The sequence below is a fragment of the Thalassophryne amazonica genome, chromosome 15, assembly GCF_902500255.1.
Source record: "Thalassophryne amazonica chromosome 15, fThaAma1.1, whole genome shotgun sequence".
In the NCBI taxonomy this organism is placed as follows: Eukaryota; Metazoa; Chordata; class Actinopteri; order Batrachoidiformes; family Batrachoididae; genus Thalassophryne; species Thalassophryne amazonica.
In genome coordinates, this window is record NC_047117.1 from 72259471 (window position 1) to 72281326 (window position 21856).

At 40.8% G+C, this 21856-nt stretch overlaps 1 protein-coding gene across 2 annotated transcripts in view; it reads left to right on the forward strand.

The window, feature by feature from the left end:
- The window catches only part of wdr19 (WD repeat domain 19), a 59233-nt gene that overhangs the window by 34604 nt on the left and 2773 nt on the right, over window positions 1–21856 (forward strand). For both annotated transcript variants that reach the window (XM_034187522.1, XM_034187523.1), the window contains exons 17-31: window positions 2353–2566; window positions 3068–3227; window positions 3329–3439; window positions 3601–3710; window positions 3790–3847; window positions 4227–4373; window positions 5813–5895; window positions 5982–6065; window positions 6143–6289; window positions 6690–6814; window positions 7687–7796; window positions 7937–8005; window positions 8099–8176; window positions 8414–8510; window positions 8597–8721. In XM_034187522.1, the coding sequence (XP_034043413.1) occupies window positions 2353–2566; window positions 3068–3227; window positions 3329–3439; window positions 3601–3710; window positions 3790–3847; window positions 4227–4373; window positions 5813–5895; window positions 5982–6065; window positions 6143–6289; window positions 6690–6814; window positions 7687–7796; window positions 7937–8005; window positions 8099–8176; window positions 8414–8510; window positions 8597–8721 (1718 nt within the window). The remainder of the gene's footprint in view (window positions 1–2352; window positions 2567–3067; window positions 3228–3328; window positions 3440–3600; window positions 3711–3789; window positions 3848–4226; window positions 4374–5812; window positions 5896–5981; window positions 6066–6142; window positions 6290–6689; window positions 6815–7686; window positions 7797–7936; window positions 8006–8098; window positions 8177–8413; window positions 8511–8596; window positions 8722–21856) is intronic.

The window sequence follows — 21856 nt, forward strand, 5'->3', positions numbered from 1 at the left end:
TTTCTACCCATTTGCTATATGCCTCTATCAGCGCTAGACAGTATTTCTTCCCCCACATTGGTTTAATTCAATAAAATCCATGTGAATTGTTTGAAATGGGTATGTAGGTGCTGGGAATTTCCCTCATCCTGGTCTGTCACTTCCCTGTGAGTTATGTTTTGCACAAATTAAACACACTCTGCAGTAGTTTTTCGCATATGCCTGAAACTCGAACATTGAAAAATGGTACTTTACTAGTCTAGTCATCCCTCCTGTTGAGACATGGCAAGGCCCATGACTCAAAATAGCAGCCCCCTTAAAGAGACTGCGTGGCTGTGAATACTTTCTGGATGTGCTGTAATTTAGATATAACACATTTTCAAATATTAACCCGTCATTGGAAACTCTCAGGGCACTTTATGGACAGTGAGTAGTCTCTGTTATGAGGTCGTAATATCCCAGTGTTTTTGTCACTGCAGCTGCACAATTGTCACTCGCACTCTGTGTGGAATATATTCTCCATCTGCCTCTGTGTGAAGAGCAGAACTTAGAGAAGTGCACATGAACATTTCAGAAGAGAAAAGAAGACACCAGAATATCATGTACACATTGTGACACTCCCAAAGAGCTTTCTCTGATGCTGAAGCATTGTTTTGCATGTTTTTAAGAATTTGTAGATCTATGCTGTCGGTTGCAGAAAGCAGAACTGTCACCGGGGTTCTGTCACCATCGCTCATTAAAACCTCAGCCAAATTATTGCAAAAACATCGTCATCCGGGTAATGTACTTCAACAACGTACACAGTGTTCTAATTATCAATTTGCTTGTGGCTTCCCTCACCAATGCTTCAGGAGTGCAGTGAAGGGGTCCTGGTTTGAGGTCAAGAGACCAATACAAACTTGGAACACCATGGTCTTCAATGACATAAATGTCACTTTCTTGCAATTTAGTGTGTCTTTTACCATCATTCCTTTCGGTGTGGAAATGGTGCTTAAGCCTAATGCTGTCATCACATCACATCCCAGGAGATTAGTGGGACAGTTTAAATACATCAGAAGTGAGGCTTTACATGTTTTTCTTCAATGGATCTCTCAGGTAAACTGGTTTGGAAATTGGGATAGGTGAAACCATCCCATGAGCTGATCTCATGCATATTACTTCTTCACTTTTCTGCAGGCCAGCAGATTCATTGCACACAGTGCGACATGCACCTGTGTCACAGAGAAATTCCACTGGTGTATTGTTTCCTAGCAAGGTAACAGCTGGTCTTGGGTTGTCAGAAATCAAAATTTCCCCTAATGAAAACAATTCTCCCTCAGTGCACTCCATGGCATGAGCTTCAATCACATGCTCCTCACACACTGTTTCGACTTCCTCTATCTTATCTGACTTGTCACTTTCCCCCTCCAAAAACCTCCTCTCTCATTCCCTCACAGAGAGAGGAGGAGCCGGGGGGGTGAACATCAGATGCTACACACTGTAAAAAGCAGCGAAGCAACTTTAATAAACGATCATCTTCACCACACAGCCTCAGTGAAACAATAAAGTGTGAAAAACTGATTCAGAAAGTTTTTCATCCATGATTTCATCATTAAAAGAGCAAATTTACTCCTTCTTCCAGAATTTTTTTTTTTTCATTTTCTTTTTGTTATTGTTGTTTATGCACTAATGACACCCGATCAAATTACTTGTATGTGAGAACTTACTTGGCAATAAATTTGATTCTGATTTGACAGTCAAATCAGTCCAGATTTAGCTCTTGTTCAAAATTAGGGGTTTTATATATATATATATATATATATATTTTTTTTTTTTTAATAAGTATGCAATTCCACTCAAAAATGTTAAAAAATAAAAAAAATAAAAAAGCTAAACTCTCAACATGACAGAAAAACTGCCTGGACTCTTACTGGACTAAAGGTACAGTGTGTCATTTTTAAAGAAGAGAGCAAATGTTATGTCCATCAAATATTGTTTTTAAACTTTTCAATGTTATTTATTTTCTTAACAAAGACAGAAAAATACAAAAAAGAACTTTGATATTACAACATAAGTGTTTTTTTTTTTGTTTTTTTGTCTATTCTTGCTCTCAATGCATCTAAAACCATTGAAATTTGAATCTTACCACCCGCACAGGAGAGAAGCAATTTATGAAAAAGTGTAATTTCAGTACTTCCACAGTAGCATGCCCCCGTAGACCCCTAGGTGACAGCCCTTGGCGTGTATCGTGTGCCTGTGGCGCTCGCTTGTCTGGACAACCAGCTTTTCCTATAGGACAAGTAAACTGCCAGGGTTACTTGTCCTATGGACAAGTGCACTAAAAAGCTTAATGTCAATGCCTGTGTTTTAATGATTTTTATTGTATTTGCTCAGGCCCTCGGGTGGTGTTAGTTGGCAGTACTGCCCTCCCTTTTGCCCAGAAGCCTTTGCTCTTGTACAATGGGGAGCTGACATGTCAGACAGCAAGTGGAAAGACCAGTGACGTAGCACTGAGCACACATTCATTCCTCAGTCACTCCTCCAGCATGCCGTCTGATACATCACAGGACGTCAGCAAGCAAATCGCACAGGCACTCCTGCTCAAGAGGTTAGACATGCTCCTGCTGTGCTGTATGCTTTTGATAATAAAAGGCTCTCTGAGATAATCAGATGGGTAACAAATTACAGGATAAACCAACATAGTAAGGTGTTGGGCCACTACATTATTTTTGTGGATTTCAAATATTTTATAGCTGACATACAAATATTTTGTTTGATTATATTTTTGTAAATGAATGCAGTTTGTGTACAGTTCAGGGAAACTGGTCCTGCTGTGATTTTCTGAGATGAAATTGTCTCAGTTCTGCTTACTGATTTTTGAAAAACATAAAAGTAATGATTTAATTTGTAATTTGTGGCTATAATTTCTCTTTTTCAACCTGTTTGCATAACACAAAGGGGAATATTTGACATGAAGCCAGTGGCACTAGTGTTACAGAGCTTGCTCTTTATGTACATTTAAATTTTGATGCATAAAATTTCATTTTATGAAATGAATTGGCCTGACATTGGCAGAGGGACAAAAGTGTGTCTGTGTGTTCCTGGCCAGGTTCCATGAAGCGTTTGATCTCTGTAAGTCTGCAGGCAGTCAGGAAGACTGGGCAGAAATTGGACAAGCCTGTCTGGTACATTTGGAAGTGCAGCTGGCCATTGAAGCCTACCGCAAGAGTCGCAATGTAGGCATGGTTCTCTCATTGCAGAGCATCCAGGTACAGCTGGCGCATCATAATACGTGTCGCACCCTCTTAACGTGTGTGCCGTTTTAGTTATGTTCCAACATTTTGCTATCTGCCTGCTTCTCTTTTTCCAGGGAATAGAGGAGAGAAATTTGTTAGCAGGTCATTTGGCCATGTTTCTGGAGGAATATAACTTGGCCCAGGAACTCTATCTGTCCTCAAGTTGCCCCATTGCTGCCCTGGAGGTAACGCCTACAAACTACAAATGAGTAAACGGCAGAATGCCAGCAGTGTGTGCGTGTGTGTGTATGTATGTTTGAGATCAAGGTCAGTTCATTACATTTATCTGATTGGAGTGTTTCACAGACTAAATGAGCAGGTGTGTGTGTGTGTGTGTGTGTGTTAGATGAGGAGGGACCTGTTGCATTGGGACACAGCGCTTAATTTAGCCAAAAATTTAGCAAAAGACCAGATTCCTTTTATCTCCAAAGAATATGCTGTGCATCTGGAGTTTATGTAAGTCCAAAAACAAACACACCATTCAGTATAAGTGATCTGTCTGAGATCATATGACTAACATGGTTTCTCTTTGTAGTGGAGATTATGTGAATGCGTTGGCACACTATGAGAAAGGCATGATTCACGACAGTAAAGTAAGTGTGCCCAGTTCTATTTTATTTTTCAGAAAAGCTACAAGGTGATAAAATTACTCTGCTGAAGTGATATTTTTGATGATTATTTTTTAGTATGCTCACCATGTGTGACCTCACTAACCTTTTTTTTTAAAAAATTATAGAAGATTCACATTTGAGGGTTCGTAAAGACAAATTGTGGACTTTATTTCTCAATGATGTGTGCTGTCAGAAAAAAAAATTATTTCAAATGTCAAGTCAAGTGGCAATAAATGCCTTAAAATATGTTCAAGCTTTCAGTCTGGGTACACTTTTTGTGTGATCCAAAATTAATGTAGCTGTACATTGTAGTCACCTTTTTCTGCTCACGCCAGCTCTCTGTCTTTTCCTCACTGTTCAGTTCCAGGAGCATGATGAGGCTTGCCAGGCAGGTGTAGCTAGAATGTCCATCCGGATGGGGGACATCAGGAGAGGAGTCATCCAAGCTATTCAGCACCCAAGCAGAGTCCTGAAGAAAGAATGTGGAGCCATACTAGAAAGCATGAAGGTCCAGCCAGCTTTAATTATCTTTCTTAATTTTTGTCATATTTTCTTTTTAAAGTACATCTGGAAAGTACTCATTTCACTTTTGTTATGTTACAGCATTATTCCAAAATGAAGTAAATTCATTTTTCCCCTCAAAATTCTACTCACAACACCCCATAATGACAACATGAAATTTTTTTTTTTTTTTTACAAATTTATTAAAAATAAAAAAAACGAAATCACACGTACATAAGTATTCACACCCTTTGCTCAATACTTTGTTGATGCACCTTTGGCAGAAATTACAGCGTCAAGACTTCTTGAATAAGATGTCACAAGCTTGGTGCACCTGTCTTTGGGCAGTTTTGTCCATTCCTCTTCCTGCAGCACCTCTCAAGCTCCATCAGGTTGGATGGGGAGTGTCGGTGCAGAGCCATTTTCAGATCTCTCCTGAGATGTTTGATTGTATTCAGGTCTGGGCTCTGGCTGGACCACTCAAGGACATTCACCGAATTGTCCTGAAGCCACTCCTTTGATATCTTGGCTGTGTGCTTAGGGTCATTGTCCTGCTGAAAGATGAACTGTCGCCCCAGTCTGAGGTTCAGAGCGTTCTGGAGCAGGTTTTCATCCAGGATCTCTCTGTACATTGCTGAATTCATCTTTCCCTCAATCCCAACTCATCTCCCAGTTCCTGCTGCTGAAAAACATCCCCACAGCATGATGCTGCCACCATGCTTCACTGTCGGGATTGTGCAAATTTATATATATATATATATATATATATGGCTGTAACATAACAAAATCTGGAAAAAGGGAAGTAATGTCAATACTTTCCAGATGCACTGTACATATGATTGATTGTTCATGACACCCTCTCTACTTTTAAGATTAGGCTTAAAACTTTCCTTTTTGCTAAAGCTTATAGTTAGGGCTGGATCAGGTGACCCTGAACCATCCCTTAGTTATGCTGCTATAGACTTAGACTGCTGGGGGGTTCCCATGATGCACTGAGTGTTTCTTTCTCTTTTTGCTCTGTATGCACCACTCTGCATTTAATCATTCGTGATTGATCTCTGCTCCCCTCCATAGCATGTCTTTTTCCTGATTCTCTCCCTCAGCCCCAACCAGTCCCAGCAGAAGACTGCCCCTCCCTGAGCCTGGTTCTGCTGGAGGTTTCTTCCTGTTAAAAGGGAGTTTTTCCTTCCCACTGTCGCCAAGTGCTTGCTCACAGGGGGTCGTTTTGACCGTTGGGGTTTTTCCGTAATTATTGTATGGCTTTGCCTTACAATATAAAGTGCCTTGGGGCAACTGTTTGTTGTGATTTGGCGCAATATAAATAAAATTGATTTGATTTGATGACAGATTGCAGTCAGTGTGACATCAAATGTTTTTGATTGTTGGCAGCGGAGCATCTTTCGTTTCATTTATTTCATCTCTACTTTTCTTCTTCTTTATTTGCAGCAATTCCCTGAGGCAGCTCAGCTTTATGAAAAAGGCCAGTATTATGACAAGGCTGCATCAGTTTATAGTCGATGCAAAAACTGGTGAGATCAACAGCAACAAGCAGTCATTCATTCCTCCAAGTTTGTCTCCTGGTTAATACAGTTCCATTTTGTATCTCCACACTTAGGGCAAAGGTCGGAGAGCTGCTCCCACACGTCACCTCTTCTAAGATGCATCTGCAGTATGCCAAGGCCAAAGAGGTGGCCGGCAAGTATGTTCTCAGTTTCCACATCTGTCAGCATAAACAGTGAAATCGTTGAAATTAGAAGCCGATCTAATGTGCACCAGGTATGAGGAGGCAGCACGCGCCTATGAGAGTGCCAAAGACTGGGACAATGTGATCCGGGTGCTGCTGGACCATTTGAACAACCCTGATGATGCTGTGCGCATTGTGAGAGAAACACAGAGCATTGATGGAGCAAAGATGGTTGCCAGGTTGGACAACACACATAAGCAAATTCATAGTTTTGTAGTAGTTTGCTAATGAGGATTTTCTGCTTCAAATATCGAACATCTCACTCCATGAGAACCCTCTCAGCTGCTTTTTTTTTTTTTTTTTTTTACAATAACCCATAAAGGGAACTTTAGGATTTTTCAACCTAAATGTTTTAGGTTCAACCTTTAGTCAATCTAACATCAATAAAGAATGCTAAAGCTGTCACAAACTAAAGAGTTGTACAGTGTAAGGCTGTGAGGAAAGCTAAAGTCTCAAACCACTTCGTTACCACTGAATTGGGGCTCATGTCACTAGAAGGGTCTAACATGGATCCTGATCGAGGTACATATGTGCATGTTTACCTCATTATTTAAAATGACTAATTATCGTGTGTGTCAGGTTCTTTCTCCGGCTGAATGACTATGGCTCAGCCATTCAGTTTCTGGTACTTTCTCAGTGCAATGATGAAGCCTTCCAGCTGGCACAGCAGCATGGGCAGATGGAGGTCTATGCCGACATCATCGGTCAGTCTATGTGCATGTGTGTTATTTGATCATAACATAAAAAGTTTCTAACCAAAGTTTAACACCAAAACACCCACATGAGATTATTGTAAGTACACAACTGCATTCAGTAGTTATTGCTGTGGCTTCATCAAGGCCCATATCACACAGTGTATTTTATATTTGAACTTCAGTGTATAGAGACAACATTGTTTGGTCAGAAAGAACTGAAGAACACCAGGAAACACACCAGCCAAAAACTCACAGCACTGTATTGTTGAAATGTGTGTATACAGATGAGGACAAAATAGTTAGCCCCCTTGTGAAATGTAACATGTTCTTCCAAATTTTCCCAAGTGCTTTTTTTAAGAGAACAAAGAATTTTCAACACAGTATTTCTAATTATTGTAGTTTTATTTTGGGTGCTTACATTATTTTACTTTGGACACAGAAGTGGCACGGCAGATTAGTGGTTCGCGCTGTTGCCTCACAGCAAGAAGACTGGGATCGCTTCCCGCCTGGTCCTTTCTTTGTAGAGTTTGCATGTTCTCCCTGTGTTTGTGTGGGTTTCCTCCCACAATCTAAAACATGCTTATTTAAGGTCTGTTCCTTTCTCTGCCCCTGACCAAGCCAAGGGCTTATGTTGTCCTCGTCTGTACTCTGAAAATATGGCACATATATGTATGTATATAACTTAATTTTTATGTTATTTAATGATGTAACCACAGCTTGTACCATACATCTGTCTGCCATAAAACAAAGAAGCGTTCATGTAATATAATGTTGTTTTTCATTATTATGAGGAAAAATTGGGGAAACAAGGTGGTACAGCAGATGTTTTAAAAACAGATTTTAAGATTAATTACTTGAATGCTGGGTTTGTGTGTGTACAGGATCTGAAGCGACACAGGAGGACTACCAGAGCATTGCTCTGTACTTTGAGGGAGAGAAGAAACACCTGCAAGCTGGAAAGTTCTTTCAGAAGTGTGGCCAGTACAGTCGGGTAACTTTCAGCCTTTAGCTCACTGTATTTAACTACAGATTTACGTACTGACTTAGATGTTACTTGTTTAGATTATTGAAAGATCAGTCTCAGATCTCTGTATCAGTAAAAGCAGCTCATCTATCCACCGTCTGTTTCAGGCCCTGAAACACTTCCTGAAGTGTCCCGTCTCTGATGACAGCCTTGCTGTTGGGATGGCTATTGAGACGGTGAGTCGTGTTTGTCAAATCCAGAAGCCCAGACATTATACACAAAACTTTGAATGTTCTTTGAAGTCTGTGTTGGATGTGTGCGTTTTCCAGGTGGGCCAGGCCAAAGACAGTTCTCTGACCAATCAGCTGATAGATTACCTCATGGGTGAAAGTGATGGAATCCCCAAGGTAACTGATACACCGGAGCCCATCTGTGCATTTAAAGCCGTAACATCAGTATTATATCTGCTTGTTGTTGTATCTCCTCATTTTAGTAAGTCCTGGTTTTACACATGTATTAATTTATTAACTACACAGACTACGAGCACAAAATGAATTAAAGACCAACACTTATCTCTGTCGGTTCCTCCATAGCAGATGATACTGTTTTCTACAATCTTGATAATCACTGGAACTTTTTCCCAGGATGCCAAGTACTTGTTCCGTCTATATATGGCGCTGCAACAATACAGAGAGGCAGCTCGAACTGCCATCATTATTGCCAGAACCGAACAGACTGAAGGTACACACACAAAGAAACTGTGCACTCATAACAACGCATGCAGCAATTTTTACCAGATGGATATTTGATGCATGTGACTCCTTCAGGGAGTTACCGTAATGCCCACGATGTGCTGTTCAGCATGTACACTGAGCTGCAGGCACAGAAGATTAAAATCCCTGCAGAGATGGCCACCAATCTCATGATCCTGCACTCCTACCTGCTGGCTAAGGTCTGTAATGCTCTGAGCTGAACACTGTTTTCGCTTCCATCAATTCAAAACAAGTTAATTGTTGTACTTCTTGAAAACACTTAACTTTACTGTTCTGTGTTCATTTCTGTTGGAGAAAAAGCATGCTAGAGTTATTTGTATCATCCAAAAAACAAGAATCTCTCAGCGGGTTTTGTAGTCTGTGCATCAGATGGCACACTGTCGACACATTACATGAAACTGGAAGTAAGAATCAATCCCACAAACAGCAACAAAGAACAGGTCATTACTCCAGGATGGGTGCCAGAAGTATCGACATTACTGCACCAAGAGAATGAACACATATTTGTTTTGTGACTTCACTGCAGATCCCAGCCCAGACTACCTTTGCTGTTTCTGTACATAAAATGTTACAATACCGCCAAGTACTGGGCACGTTAGCGTCTTTGCAACTATAAAGCAGCAGAGCAGTGCGCTGAGTGAATGTCACCCTGAAGAAACATAAAACAGCCTTAATGCTTGCTGTGTGAGTGCAGCTTATGTTGGTAAATGTGTTCGATCGTTCAGACTGTCAGCCTGTTTTTGTAAAAACAAACAGCACAACTTTACGCCAGCTACACACAAAATGATTATTACATCACTTCATAAGATGATGTACCGCTCAAGTTTCTGGCAGCGAGTTTTGTCTCCAACACCAAGATGCACACGTAAAGCAATGTCTCGGGCGCACTGTAAAATGTTGATGGTACTGTAACTCAAAATGGCTGCAGATGTGGACAACGGGACAAAATTCTTCTCATAAAGTAAAAAGTTAACTTTGTTTTTAAGACACATTATTTTAGTTTGTGGAGAAAGACAATAATGTTTTTCCAAATGTTTGAAGTGTAGTGTAACAGCTTCACATTTATTGAGACCAAACACTGCTGATGTTTCAACATATCAGATCACAGGCATGGCAGCACGGTGACTTAGTGGTGAGCATTGTTGCCTCACAACAAGAAGGTCATGGGATTGATTCCCACCTGTGGCCTTTCTTTGTGGAGTTTGCATGTTCTCCACGTGTTTGTGTGGATTTCCTCCCAGTGCTCTGGTTTCCTCCCACATTTAAAGACAAATCAAATCAATTTTATTTATATAGCGCCAAATCACAACAGTTGCCCCAAGGCGCTTTATATTGTAAGGCAAAAGCCACACAATAATTACAGAAAAACCCCAACGGTCAAAACGACCCCCTGTGAGCAAGCACTTGGCGACAGTGGGAAGGAAAAACTCCCTTTTAACAGGAAGAAACCTCCAGCAGAACCAGGCTCAGGGAGGGGCAGTCTTCTGCTGGGACTGGTTGGGGCTGAGGGGAGAGAATCAGGAAAAAGACATGCTGTGGAAGAGAGCAGACATGCAGGTTAAGTGAATTGGAAACTGTCCAGGTCTCCCATGCAAAAGAGGTCTTGAGCTCAATGGGACTAACCTGGTTAAAAAAATATTAAATTAATATTATAATAACCAAGTGGTGTGCGTGTTTCTTTGCGTGTGTATGGCTTCGATCACAGAAAAACTGAGGAGAGCTGATATTTGCTGTTTGGTATGCTTATGTATTTTCAGTCAAGGATGAATGCTGAAATGCAGCATGTTGTTTGAACTGATATTTTTGAAGAAAAATTAGCAGTATTTGCTAACAACACTGAACAATGGACATTGTGCTGCAATGCACCATGGGAGTTTGGGGTTTTAAATGTTGTGGTTCATGTTAATTTTTTAGTGTTGTTAAGCCCTGGTCACTCAGCACTATAAAGCACGCCAAAATGAAAGAAGAAATCTGGATTAACATTGACTTTCAGAGACATTGTTTAACCATCGTCCAGCTTTTTTCCTGTAGCTGGCACTTTGTCAGAATTTTCAAACTGTTGAAAAATGTTAACAAGTCCTGACGTCAACCTCAATTCTTCCGTAATCAGTTTTGCTTTCTGTCTTGGCGGTTCCTCATCGTTTGCGTAGTTCCCGTACCATCAGCGTCCAACTTCGTCCAACCTCCCAAGTCAGACGTCTTGCACAAAACTTGACAATATCTGAATGGATCAATAACTAAAGCCCAGACAAGCTGAATGTGACTCGTCCATGTGTGGGACGAAAAGCAACGTTGTCATACAGAAATAATAGCGGTAAGAACATTTGATCAACTGCTTTAACTATTTATGCACGTTGCAGCTGTCTCTGGCTCCAACGTGCATGTGCATACACATGTAGTGAACTCAAACCTGTTGTCAAGACAACGCAGCTGCATGTGGCTGTGGAGAGCATAGATTCGCTGCAGAAGTGATAATAGCGTCAAGGTCGCCGTGGCTTCATTTTTCTTTGTTAGTTTTGGTTTGTTCTTTTATGAGCTCTGCACTCGCAGGCTTTTCAGTGATGGGAGAGAGAAGTCCAGGCTCATTTGTCCACTTTTTCTCGATGATTTGTGACCTTTGGGACTTTTTGGGCCTTAGTGTTATTGATTTGTGTTTTTGTAGTTCAGTTGGTTTAGTCAGTTCAGTTAAGTGTCATATTGCCATTACCATGAGTGAAAAGTGTAGTGCTTTTGATGTCTTCCACCACCGTCTGTTTGTGGGTGTGTAAAATTAACAGCACTTGCTTGCAGCACATTGCAGAAAAGACATAAAGCTCTGTGTGCATGTCTATAGCTTTGATCACAGACTAACTGGAGAGAGCTGACATTTGCCATTTGTTATGTTTATGTATTTTGGGTCAAGGATGAATGCTGCCAAAACGGAAAGTTGATAGGACTAATATTTTTACAGAAACTACGGCTATTATTACTATAATATATAGTAAGTTCAATGTAACTACATAATACAATTGTAAATACGTTAAAAATACATGGATGACACAAGAAAGTGAAGACACTTATTTCCATTGTGGTCCATTTAAAAATCAAATGACAAAATAGAAGTAATAATAAAATAAAATAATAATATGAGTGAAGCAGCACGAAGCTCACTCATGGTACAGGGTGTCCTAAACAGAAAGTGCCAAAATTCAAATCCATAGTAAAACAGGAAATGTTCAAATGTCAAACATTTCCTGGATTGACAGACTAGATCCTATGGCATCTTGCAGGAGCTCAGTGGCAAGCTCACACTCAAACAGGAAGTGCCAAATTCTCAGTCACAGTGAAACAGGAAATATCCATTGTTGAACACTTCATGGCATGGGTGGAGCTAGAGTGGAGGCCGGGGTTTCACTGGACTCACCTGAAATCTGATTGGACACAGATGATTGACATGTCACGGCACCACACGTCTGATTGAAAGACCTGCATTTTGAAATTAGTGAGTTACATTGACTGCTAGGTTCCTCCTGTCCAGTAGTTTGTGCTGTGTACCACAAAAAGTTCTAATCAACCTTAGTAGAAGAAGAAAAATATTTGCTTCACATTTGAACTGGACACGTTGTTTGAACTATGGACTTCTAATCACACCAAACTTATATTGGTCAGTAAACAACCATATTTTATGCCAGAAATGAGGTCCAGGTTGTTAAAACCAGCATTTCTCCTTTAATTTGGGTTGCTTTATATAGCCATGTTTAAGCTAACAGACAGCTGCTGGTTCATGCTCTGTTGGCTTATTAGTGCAGCAGATAACTGAAACAATCCTTCAAATGGTGATACAATCATCAAATTCAGCACAAATACAGCTGGAGCAAAATTAATAGGGCAACTTTAACTTTTGGCCCCTGTACAAACTGAAACTGATCTTTGTCACCATTCTTGCTGCTTTTACCACATAACTCCATAACATTCAGTCACATATTATCCAAACTATACCTTTTTGGAATCTTTATGATCAGGCAAATGGGCCTTGTTTTCTCTCAGCATATCACTGAAAGCCACAGCGATGGGGTCGTTGCTCCGTGTCGCTGCCAGGCTGAACTTTGTGATGTGTGTGTTGCTCGCCATAGCTTTGGCAAACTCCTTCAGTGTGGGAATTGGAATGTTCTTTATGTTGTTGAGGTTGACCTCCATAAGAGTTGTCATTGTTTATCTTCTGCAGAGTTTCTTCTACATGTTTCTATATGATTGGAGCATCTTTTAATTTTGACCCCTGTGTAATTCTTCAGTTGACCCTACCTGGCTGCCTATTGAAAATTCAAGTGGCCCAATCAGTTTTTTTTCAAAAGAGTTCATGTCTATGGGATTACAACCTAATTCCACTGAAGTTAGGTGGTGTAGAATGTAAATAAAAACAGAATGCAATGATTTGCAAATCCTCTTCAACCTATATTCAATTGAATACACCACAAAAAACAAGATATTTAATGTTCAAACTGATAAACTTTGTTTTGTGCAGATATTTGCTCATTTTGAAATGGATGCCGGCAACACATTTCAAAAAAGTTGGGACGGGGCAACAAAAGACTGGGGAAAGTTGATGATGCTCAAAGGAACACTGTTTGGAAACAGCGTGAGTATCATGATTGGGTATAAAAGGAGCATCCCCAAAAGGCTCAGCCGTTCACAAGCAAAGACAGGGCGAGGATCACCACTTTGTGAACATCTGTGTGAACAAATGGTCCATCAGTTTAAGAACAATGTTTCTCGACCTTCAATCGCAAGGAATTTAGGGATTCCATCATCTACAGTCCATAATATAATCAGAAGATTCAGAGAATCTGGTGAACTTTCTACACATAAGCGGCAAGGCCGAAAACCAACATTGAATGACTGTGACCTTCGATCCCTCAGGCGGTACTGCATTAAAAACCGACATCATTGTGTAAAGGATCTTACCGCGTGGGCTCAGGAACACTTCAGAAAACCATTGTCAGTTAACACAGTTCGTTGCTACATCTACAAGTGCAAGTTAAAACTCTATCATGCAGAGCGAAAGCCATACATCAACAACATCCAGAAACACAGCCGCCTTCTCTGGGCCTGAGCGTATTTTAAATAGACAGACGCAAAGAGGAAAAGTGTGCTGTGGTCTGATGAGTCCAAGTTTCAAATTGTTTTTGGAAATAATGGAAGAGGAAAAAGACCATCCATGGTATGGGGGTGTGTTAGTGCCCACGCCATGGGCAACTTACATATCTGTGATGGCACCATCAAATCAAATAAATCAATTTTATTTATATAGCGCCAAATCACAACAAACAGTTGCCCCAAGGCGATTTATATTGTAAGGCAAGGCCATACAATAATTACGGAAAAACCCCAACGGTCCAAAACGACCCCCTGTGAGCAAGCACTTGGCGACAGTGGGAAGGAAAAACTCCCTTTTAACAGGAAGAAACCTCCAGCAGAACCAGGCTTAGGGAGGGGCAGTCTTCTGCTGGGACTGGTTGGGGCTGAGGGAGAGAACCAGGAAAAAGACATGCTGTGGAGGGGAGCAGAGATCAATCACTAATGATTAAATGCAGAGTGGTGCATACAGAGCAAAAAGAGAAAGAAACACACAGTGCATCATGGGAACCCCCCAGCAGTCTAAGTCTATAGCAGCATAACTAAGGGATGGTTCAGGGTCACCTGATCCAGCCCTAACTATAAGCTTTAGCAAAAAGGAAAGTTTTAAGCCTAATCTTAAAAGTAGAGAGGGTGTCTGTCTCCCTGATCTGAATTGGGAGCTGGTTCCACAGGAGAGGAGCCTGAAAGCTGAAGGCTCTGCCTCCCATTCTACTCTTACAAACCCTAGGAACTACAAGTAAGCCTGCAGTCTGAGAGCGAAGCGCTCTATTGGGTGATATAGTACTATGAGGTCCCTAAGATAAGATGGGACCTGATTATTCAAAACCTTATAAGTAAAAAGAAGAATTTTAAATTCTATTCTAGAATTAACAGGAAGCCAATGAAGAGAGGCCAATATGGGTGAGATATGCTCTCTCCTTCTAGTCCCTGTCAGTACTCTAGCTGCAGCATTTTGAATTAACTGAAGGCTTTTCAGGGAACCTTTAGGACAAGCTGATAATAATGAATTACAATAGTCCAGCCTAGAGGAAATAAATGCATGAATTCGTTTTTCAGCATCACTCTGAGACAAGACCTTTCTAATTTTAGAGATATTGCGCAAATGCAAAAAAGCAGTCCTACATATTTGTTTAATATGCGCATTGAATGACATATCCTCCAAGATTTCTCACAGTATTAATAGAGGTCAGGGTAATGCCATCCAGAGTAAGGATCTGGTTAGACACCATGTTTCAAAGATTTGTGGGGCCAAGTACAATAACTTCAGTTTTATCTGAGTTTAAAAGCAGGAAATTAGAGGTCATCCATGTCTTTATGTCTGTAAGACAATCCTGCAGTTTAGCTAATTGGTGTGTGTCCTCTGGCTTCATGGATAGATAAAGCTGGGTATCATCTGCGTAACAATGAAAATTTAAGCAATGCTATCTAATAATACTGCCTAAGGGAAACATGTATAAAGTGAATAAAATTGGTGCTAGCACAGAACCTTGTGGAACTCCATAATTAACCTTAGTCTGTGAAGAAGATTCCCCATTTACATGAACAAATTGTAATCTATATAGATAAATATGATTCAAACCACGGCCTTTAATACCTATGGCATGCTCTAATCTCTGTAATAAAATTTTATGGTCAACAGTATCAAAAGCAGCACTGAGGTCTAACAGGACAAGCACAGAGATGAGTCCACTGTCTGAGGCCATAAGAAGATCATTTGTAACCTTCACTAGTGCTGTTTCTGTACTATGATGAATTCTAAAACCTGACTGAAACTCTTCAAATAGACCATTCCTCTGCAGATGATCAGTTAGCTGTTTTACAACTACCCTTTCAAGAATTTCTGAGAGAAAAGGAAGGTTGGAGATTGGCCTATAATTAGCTAAGATAGCTGGGTCAAGTGATGGCTTTTTAAGTAATGGTTTAATTACTGCCACCTTAAAAGCCTGTGGTACATAGCCAACTAATAAAGATAGATTGATCATATTTAAGATCGAAGCATTAATTAATGGTAGGGCTTCCTTGAGCAGCCTGGTAGGAATGGGGTCTAATAGACATGTTGATGGTTTGGAGGAAGTAACTAATGAAAATACTCAGACAGCAACAATCGGAGAGAAAGAGTCTAACCAAATACCGGCATCACTGAAAGCAGCCAAAGATAACGATATGTCTTTGGGATGGTATGAGTAATTTTTTCTCTAATAGTTAAAATTTATTAGCAAGAAAGTCATGAAGTCATTACTAGTTAAAGTTGAAGGAATACTCGGCCTCAATAGAGCTCTGACTCTTTGTCAGCCTGGCTACAGTGCTGAAAGAAACCTGGGGTTGTTCTTATTTTCTTCAATAGTGATGAGTAGTAAGATGTCCTAGCTTTACGGGAGGGCTTTTTATAGAGCAACAGACTCTTTTTCCAGGCTAAGTGAAGATCTTCTAAATTAGTGAGACGCAATTTCCTCTCCAACTTATGGGTTATCTGCTTTAAGCTACGAGTTTGAGAGTTATACCACGGAGTCAGGCACTTCTGATTTAAAGCTCTCTTTTTCAGAGGAGCTACAGCATCCAAGTTGTCTTCAATGAGGATGTAAAACTATGACGAGATACTCTATCTCACTCACAGAGTTTAGGTAGCTACTCTGCACTGTGTTGGTATATGGCATTAGAGAACATAAAGAAGGAATCATATCCTTAAACTAGTTACAGCGCTTTCTGAAAGACTTCTAGTGTAATGAAACTTATTCCCCACTGCTGGGTAGTCCATCAGAGTAAATGTAAATGTTATTAAGAAATGATCAGACAGAAGGGAGTTTTCAGGGAATACTGTTAAGTCTTCAATTTCCATACCATAAGTCAGAACAAGATCTAAGATATGATTAAAGTGGTGGGTGGACTCATTTACATTTTGAGCAAAGCCAATTGAGTCTAATAATTAATTAAATGCAGTGTTGAGGCTGTCATTCTCAGCATCTGTGTGGATGTTAAAATCGCCCCACTATAATTATCTTATCTGAGCTAAGCACTAAGTCAGACAAAAGGTCTGAAAATTCACAGAGAAACTCACAGTAACGACCAGGAGGACGATAGATGACAACAAATAAAACTGGTTTTTTTGGGACTTCCAATTGGATGGACAAGACTAAGAGTCCAAGCTTTCAAATGAATTAAAGCTCTGTCTGGGTTTTTGATTAGTTAATAATAATAATTAATTGATTGCTGCTAATCCTCCGCCTCAGCCCGGCTACGAGTGTTCTGGCAGTTAGTGTGACTCGGGGGTGTGGACTCATTTAAACTAACCTATTCATCCTGCTGTAACCAGGTTTCTGTAAGGCAGAATAAATCAATACGTTGATCAATTATTATATCATTTACTAACAGGGACTTAGAAGAGAGAGACCTAATGTTTAATAGACCACATTTAACTGTTTTAGTCTGTGGTGCAGTTGAAGGTGCTATATTATTTTTTCTTTTTGAATTTTTATGCTTAAATGGATTTTTGCTGGTTATTGGTGGTCTGGGAGCAGGCACCGTCTCTACGGGGATGGGGTATTGGGGGGATGGCAGGGGGAGAGAAGCTGCAGAGAGGTGTGTAAGACTACAACTCTGCATCCTGGTCCCAACCCTGGATAGTCACGGTTTGGAGGATTTAAAAAAATTGGCCAGATTTCTAGAAATGAGAGCTGCTCCATCCAAAGTGGGATGGATGCCGTCTCTCCTAACAAGACCAGGTTTTCCCCAGAAGCTTTGCCAATTATCTATGAAGCCCCACCCTCATTTTTTTGGACACCCACTCAGACAGCCAGCAATTCAAGGAGAACATGCGGCTAAACATGTCACTCCCGGTCCGATTGGGGAGGGGCCCAGAGAAAACTACAGAGTCCGACATTGTTTTTGCAAAGTTACACACCGATTCAGTGTTAATTTTAGTGACCTCCGATTGGCGTAACCGGGTGTCATTACTGCCGACGTGAATTACCATCTTACCAAATCTACACTTGCCTTAGCCAGCAGTTTCAAATTCCCTTCACTGTCGCCTGCTCTGGCCCCCGGAAGACAATTGACTATGGTTGCTGGTGTCGCTAACTTCACATTTCTCAAAACAGAGTCGCCAATAACAGAGTTTGATCCTCGGTGGGTGTGTCGCCGAGTAGGGAAAAAACGGTTAGAAATGTGAATGGGTTGGTGGTGTACACGGGGGCTTCTGTTTAGGGCTACGCTTCCTCCTCACAGTCACCCAGTCGGCCTGCTTTCCCGGCTGCTCGGGATCTGCTGGAAGGGAACTAACGGCGGCTAAGCTACCTTGGTCCATCACCATCAATGCTGAAAGGGACATCCAGATTTTGGAGCAAACACATGCTGCCATCCAAGCAACGTCTTTTTCAGGGACGTCCCTGCTTATTTCAGTGTAAAACAATGCCAAGCACATTCTGCACGTGTTACAACAGCGTGGCTTCGTAGTAAAGAGTGCGGGTACTAGACTGACCTGCCTGCAGCCCAGACCTGAAAAATGCGTGGCGCATTATGGAAGCGCAAAATACGACAACAGAGACCTCGGACTGTTGACACACTGAAGTCGTACATCAAGCAAGAATGGGAAAGAATTCCATCTACAAAGCTTCAACAATTAGTGTCCTCATTCCCAAACTTTTGAGTGTTTTTAGAAGGAAAGGTGATGAACACAGTGGTAAACCTACCACTGTCCCAGCTTTTTTTAATGTGGTTGCAGGCATCCATTTCAAAATGAGCAAATATTTTGCACAAAAACAATAAAGTTTATCAGTTTGAACAATTAAATATCTTGTCTTTGTGGTGTATTCAATTCGAGAATAGAATTTAAAATTCTTCTTCTACTTACAGGTTTTGAATAATCAGGTCCATCTTATCTTAGGGACTGCTGGGGGGGTTCCCATGATGCACTGTGTGTTTCTTTCTCCTTTTTGCTCTGTATGCACCACTCTGCATTTAATCATTAGTGATTGATCTCTGCTCCCCTCCATAGCATGTCTTTTTCCTGATTCTCTCCCCTCAGCCCCAACCAGTCCCAGCAGAAGACTGCCCCTCCCTGGAGCCTGGTTCTGCTGGAGGTTTCTTCCTGTTAAAAGGGAGTTTTTCCTTCCCACTGTTGCCAAGTGCTTGCTCACAGGGGGTCGTTTTGACCGTTGGGTTTTTCCATAATTATGTATGGCTTTTGCCTTGCAATATGAGGCGCCTTGGGGCAACTGTTTGTTGTGATTTGGCGCTATATAAATAAAATTGATTGATTTGAAATTGAATTGATATCCATTGAACATAGGTTGAAGAGGATTTTATTTACAATTTAGGATTTTATTTACAATTTACACAAGTCCCAACTTCTTTGGAAGTGGGGTTATACTTGTGCCCTATTTGATGTTTGTATCACCATTTGCAGGATTCCACTCTAATATTTTCTTATTGCTGCACTATATATGAAATGTAGATGCTACTCCTCAGTGTTTTTTCAATTTCCCTCAAAAGTATTGGGACACTTGGTATTTCAAACATTTGTTATTCCATTTCAAATACATTTTTTTTTCTAAAATTATTTTCCTTAACTCAAACTGAAAGCAGATCTCTACATACTTCATATAAATTGAGATTAAAATCTAAATCCAGCTTCCTGATGAAGTGGTGTAGAGGAGGATTTTCTTAAAAAAGAAGACCTGAAAGTTCAGCTACAGTTGAATAGAAAGTATATTCGAGATGAAGCCTAGATTTGTTTTGGTGGAAGAAACTTTGTATTCTTCATAATTGATGTAATAAAGAGAGAGCGCCAGAGACTTAGGTGCCTGGAATTGAGAACCAGGGATGGTAGGTTGAAAGCTTTTTTTTTTATCCCGCCTAAGCTGCTCAGAAATATGGACAGCATGTAAGAGTACTATCACTCAACAAACATATAAATTGCAACCCTTTTGGTTTGCTCCATTTTGTATGAGATGAACTCAAAGATCTAAAACTTTTTACCACATACACAATATCACCCATTTCCTCAAATATTGTTCACAAACCAGTTTAAATCTGTGATAGTGAGCACTTCTCCTTTGCTGAGATACTCCATCCCACTCACAGGTGTGCCATATCAAAATGCTGATTAGACACCATGATTAGTGCACAGGTGTGCCTTAGACTGCCCACAATAAAAGGCCACTCTGAAAGGTGCAGTTTTATCACACAGCACAATGCCACAGATGTCGCAAGATTTGATGGGAGCGGGCAGTTGGCATGCTGGCAGCAGGAATGTCAACCAGAGCTGTTGCTTGTGTATTGAATGATCATTTCTCTACCATAAGCCGTCTCCAAAGGCGTTTCAGAGAATTTGGCTAGTACATCCAACCAGCCTCACAACCGCAGACCACGTGTAAACCACACCAGCCCAGAACCTCCATATCAGGCAAGGTTTCACCTCCAAGATCGTCTGAGACCAGCACTCGGCCAGCTGCTGAAACAATCGGTTTGCTTGCTAACCAAAGAATTTCTGCACAAACCGTCAGAAACCGTCTCAGGGAAGCTCATCTGCATGCTCGCCTCATCGGGTCTCGACCTGACTCCAGTTCGTCGTCGTAACCGACTGAGTGGGCAAATGCTCACATTCACTGGCGTTTGCCCGTTGGAGAGGTTGGTTCTCTTCACGGATTGAGTCCCGGTTCACACTGTCCCGGGTAGATGGCAGACAGCGTGTTGGGCGTCGTGTGGGTGAGCGGTTTTCTGATGTCAATGTTGTGGATCGAGTGGCCCATGGTGGCGGGTGGGGGGGTTATGGTATGGGCAGGCGTCTGTTATGGACGAAGAACCAGGTGCATTTTATTGATGGCATTTTGAATGCACAGAGATACCGTGGACAAGATCTGAAGCCATTGTGTGCATACATTCAAGAACATCACCTCATGTTGCAAGGATCTGTACACAATTCTTGGAAGCTGAAAATGTCCAGTTCTTGCCATGGCCGGCATACTCACCGGACATGTCACCCATTGAGCATGTTTGGGATGCTCTGGACCGGCGTATACGACAGCGTGTACCCGTTCCTGCCAATATCCAGCAACTTCGCACAGCCATTGAAGAGGAGTGGGCCAACATTCCACAGGCCACAATTGGACAACCTGATCAACCCTATGTGAAGGAGATGTGTTGCACTGCATGAGGCAAATGGTGGTCACACCAGATACTGACTGGTATCCCCCCAATAAAACAAAACTCACTTCAGAGTGGCCTTTTATTGTGGACAGTCTAAGGCACACCTGTGCACTAATCATCGGTGTCCTAATCAGCACTTGATATGGCACACCTGTTGAGGTGGGAGGATTATCTCAGCAAGGAGAAGTGCTCAACTATCACAGATTTAGACTGATTTGTGAACAATATTTGAGGGAAATGGTGAATTGTGTATGTGGAAAAAGTTTTAGATCTTTGAGTTATACTCATACAAAAGGGAGCAAAACCAAAAGTGTTGCGTTTATATTTTGTGAGTGTAAGTGGCATTTAAATGACAATTTATATGACAAAATTGACATACAATAATTTGGCTATATTGTGCAGCCTTACTGTCAACTCGTTGTAGAAGGTTTGTCATGCTCATGCTCCCAAGAACCATTTTACTGAAAAAAGTCTGAAGGACCTAAAGGACATGGTGAGATGCTGACGAGCTTGCTCGTTCATGTCCGAGATAGGCGTATTAATAATGTTAATAATATAGTGTGATATGATAACAAGAACCTAAACAATTTGTAAATACATTAAGACAGTAAAATTAACATTTAAAAATTACATAATTAACAGGAAATAAAAGGGTTGAGTTCTAAAACTGTGAGATCTTACTTTTCTAAAATCATTCTGGACTCACACACCATTCCAACTCATTATAGAAAGTTTGCACATTTTATACCACCCTCGGGTAGTATGTATAAATACTACCCAATTTATAACCTGTGGATCCCCATGGGCAACAGGGGAGATTATGCATTTATTTATTTAGATTCACATTGCTTAAATTGAATATCTGGTTGGACAAATCTAGTAATGTGGTCACGTCTTAATTTATAGGTGATATGATTGTTGCTGAAAACAACTGCATTGCAAAGATGTATACATTTTGTCATTAAAATTCTACGGCCTATGTTGAAACAGTTTTGTAATATTTTATAAAGCTGTAATAACATCTGCAGCAAAATGTAGGTTGTTTGCAAACACATG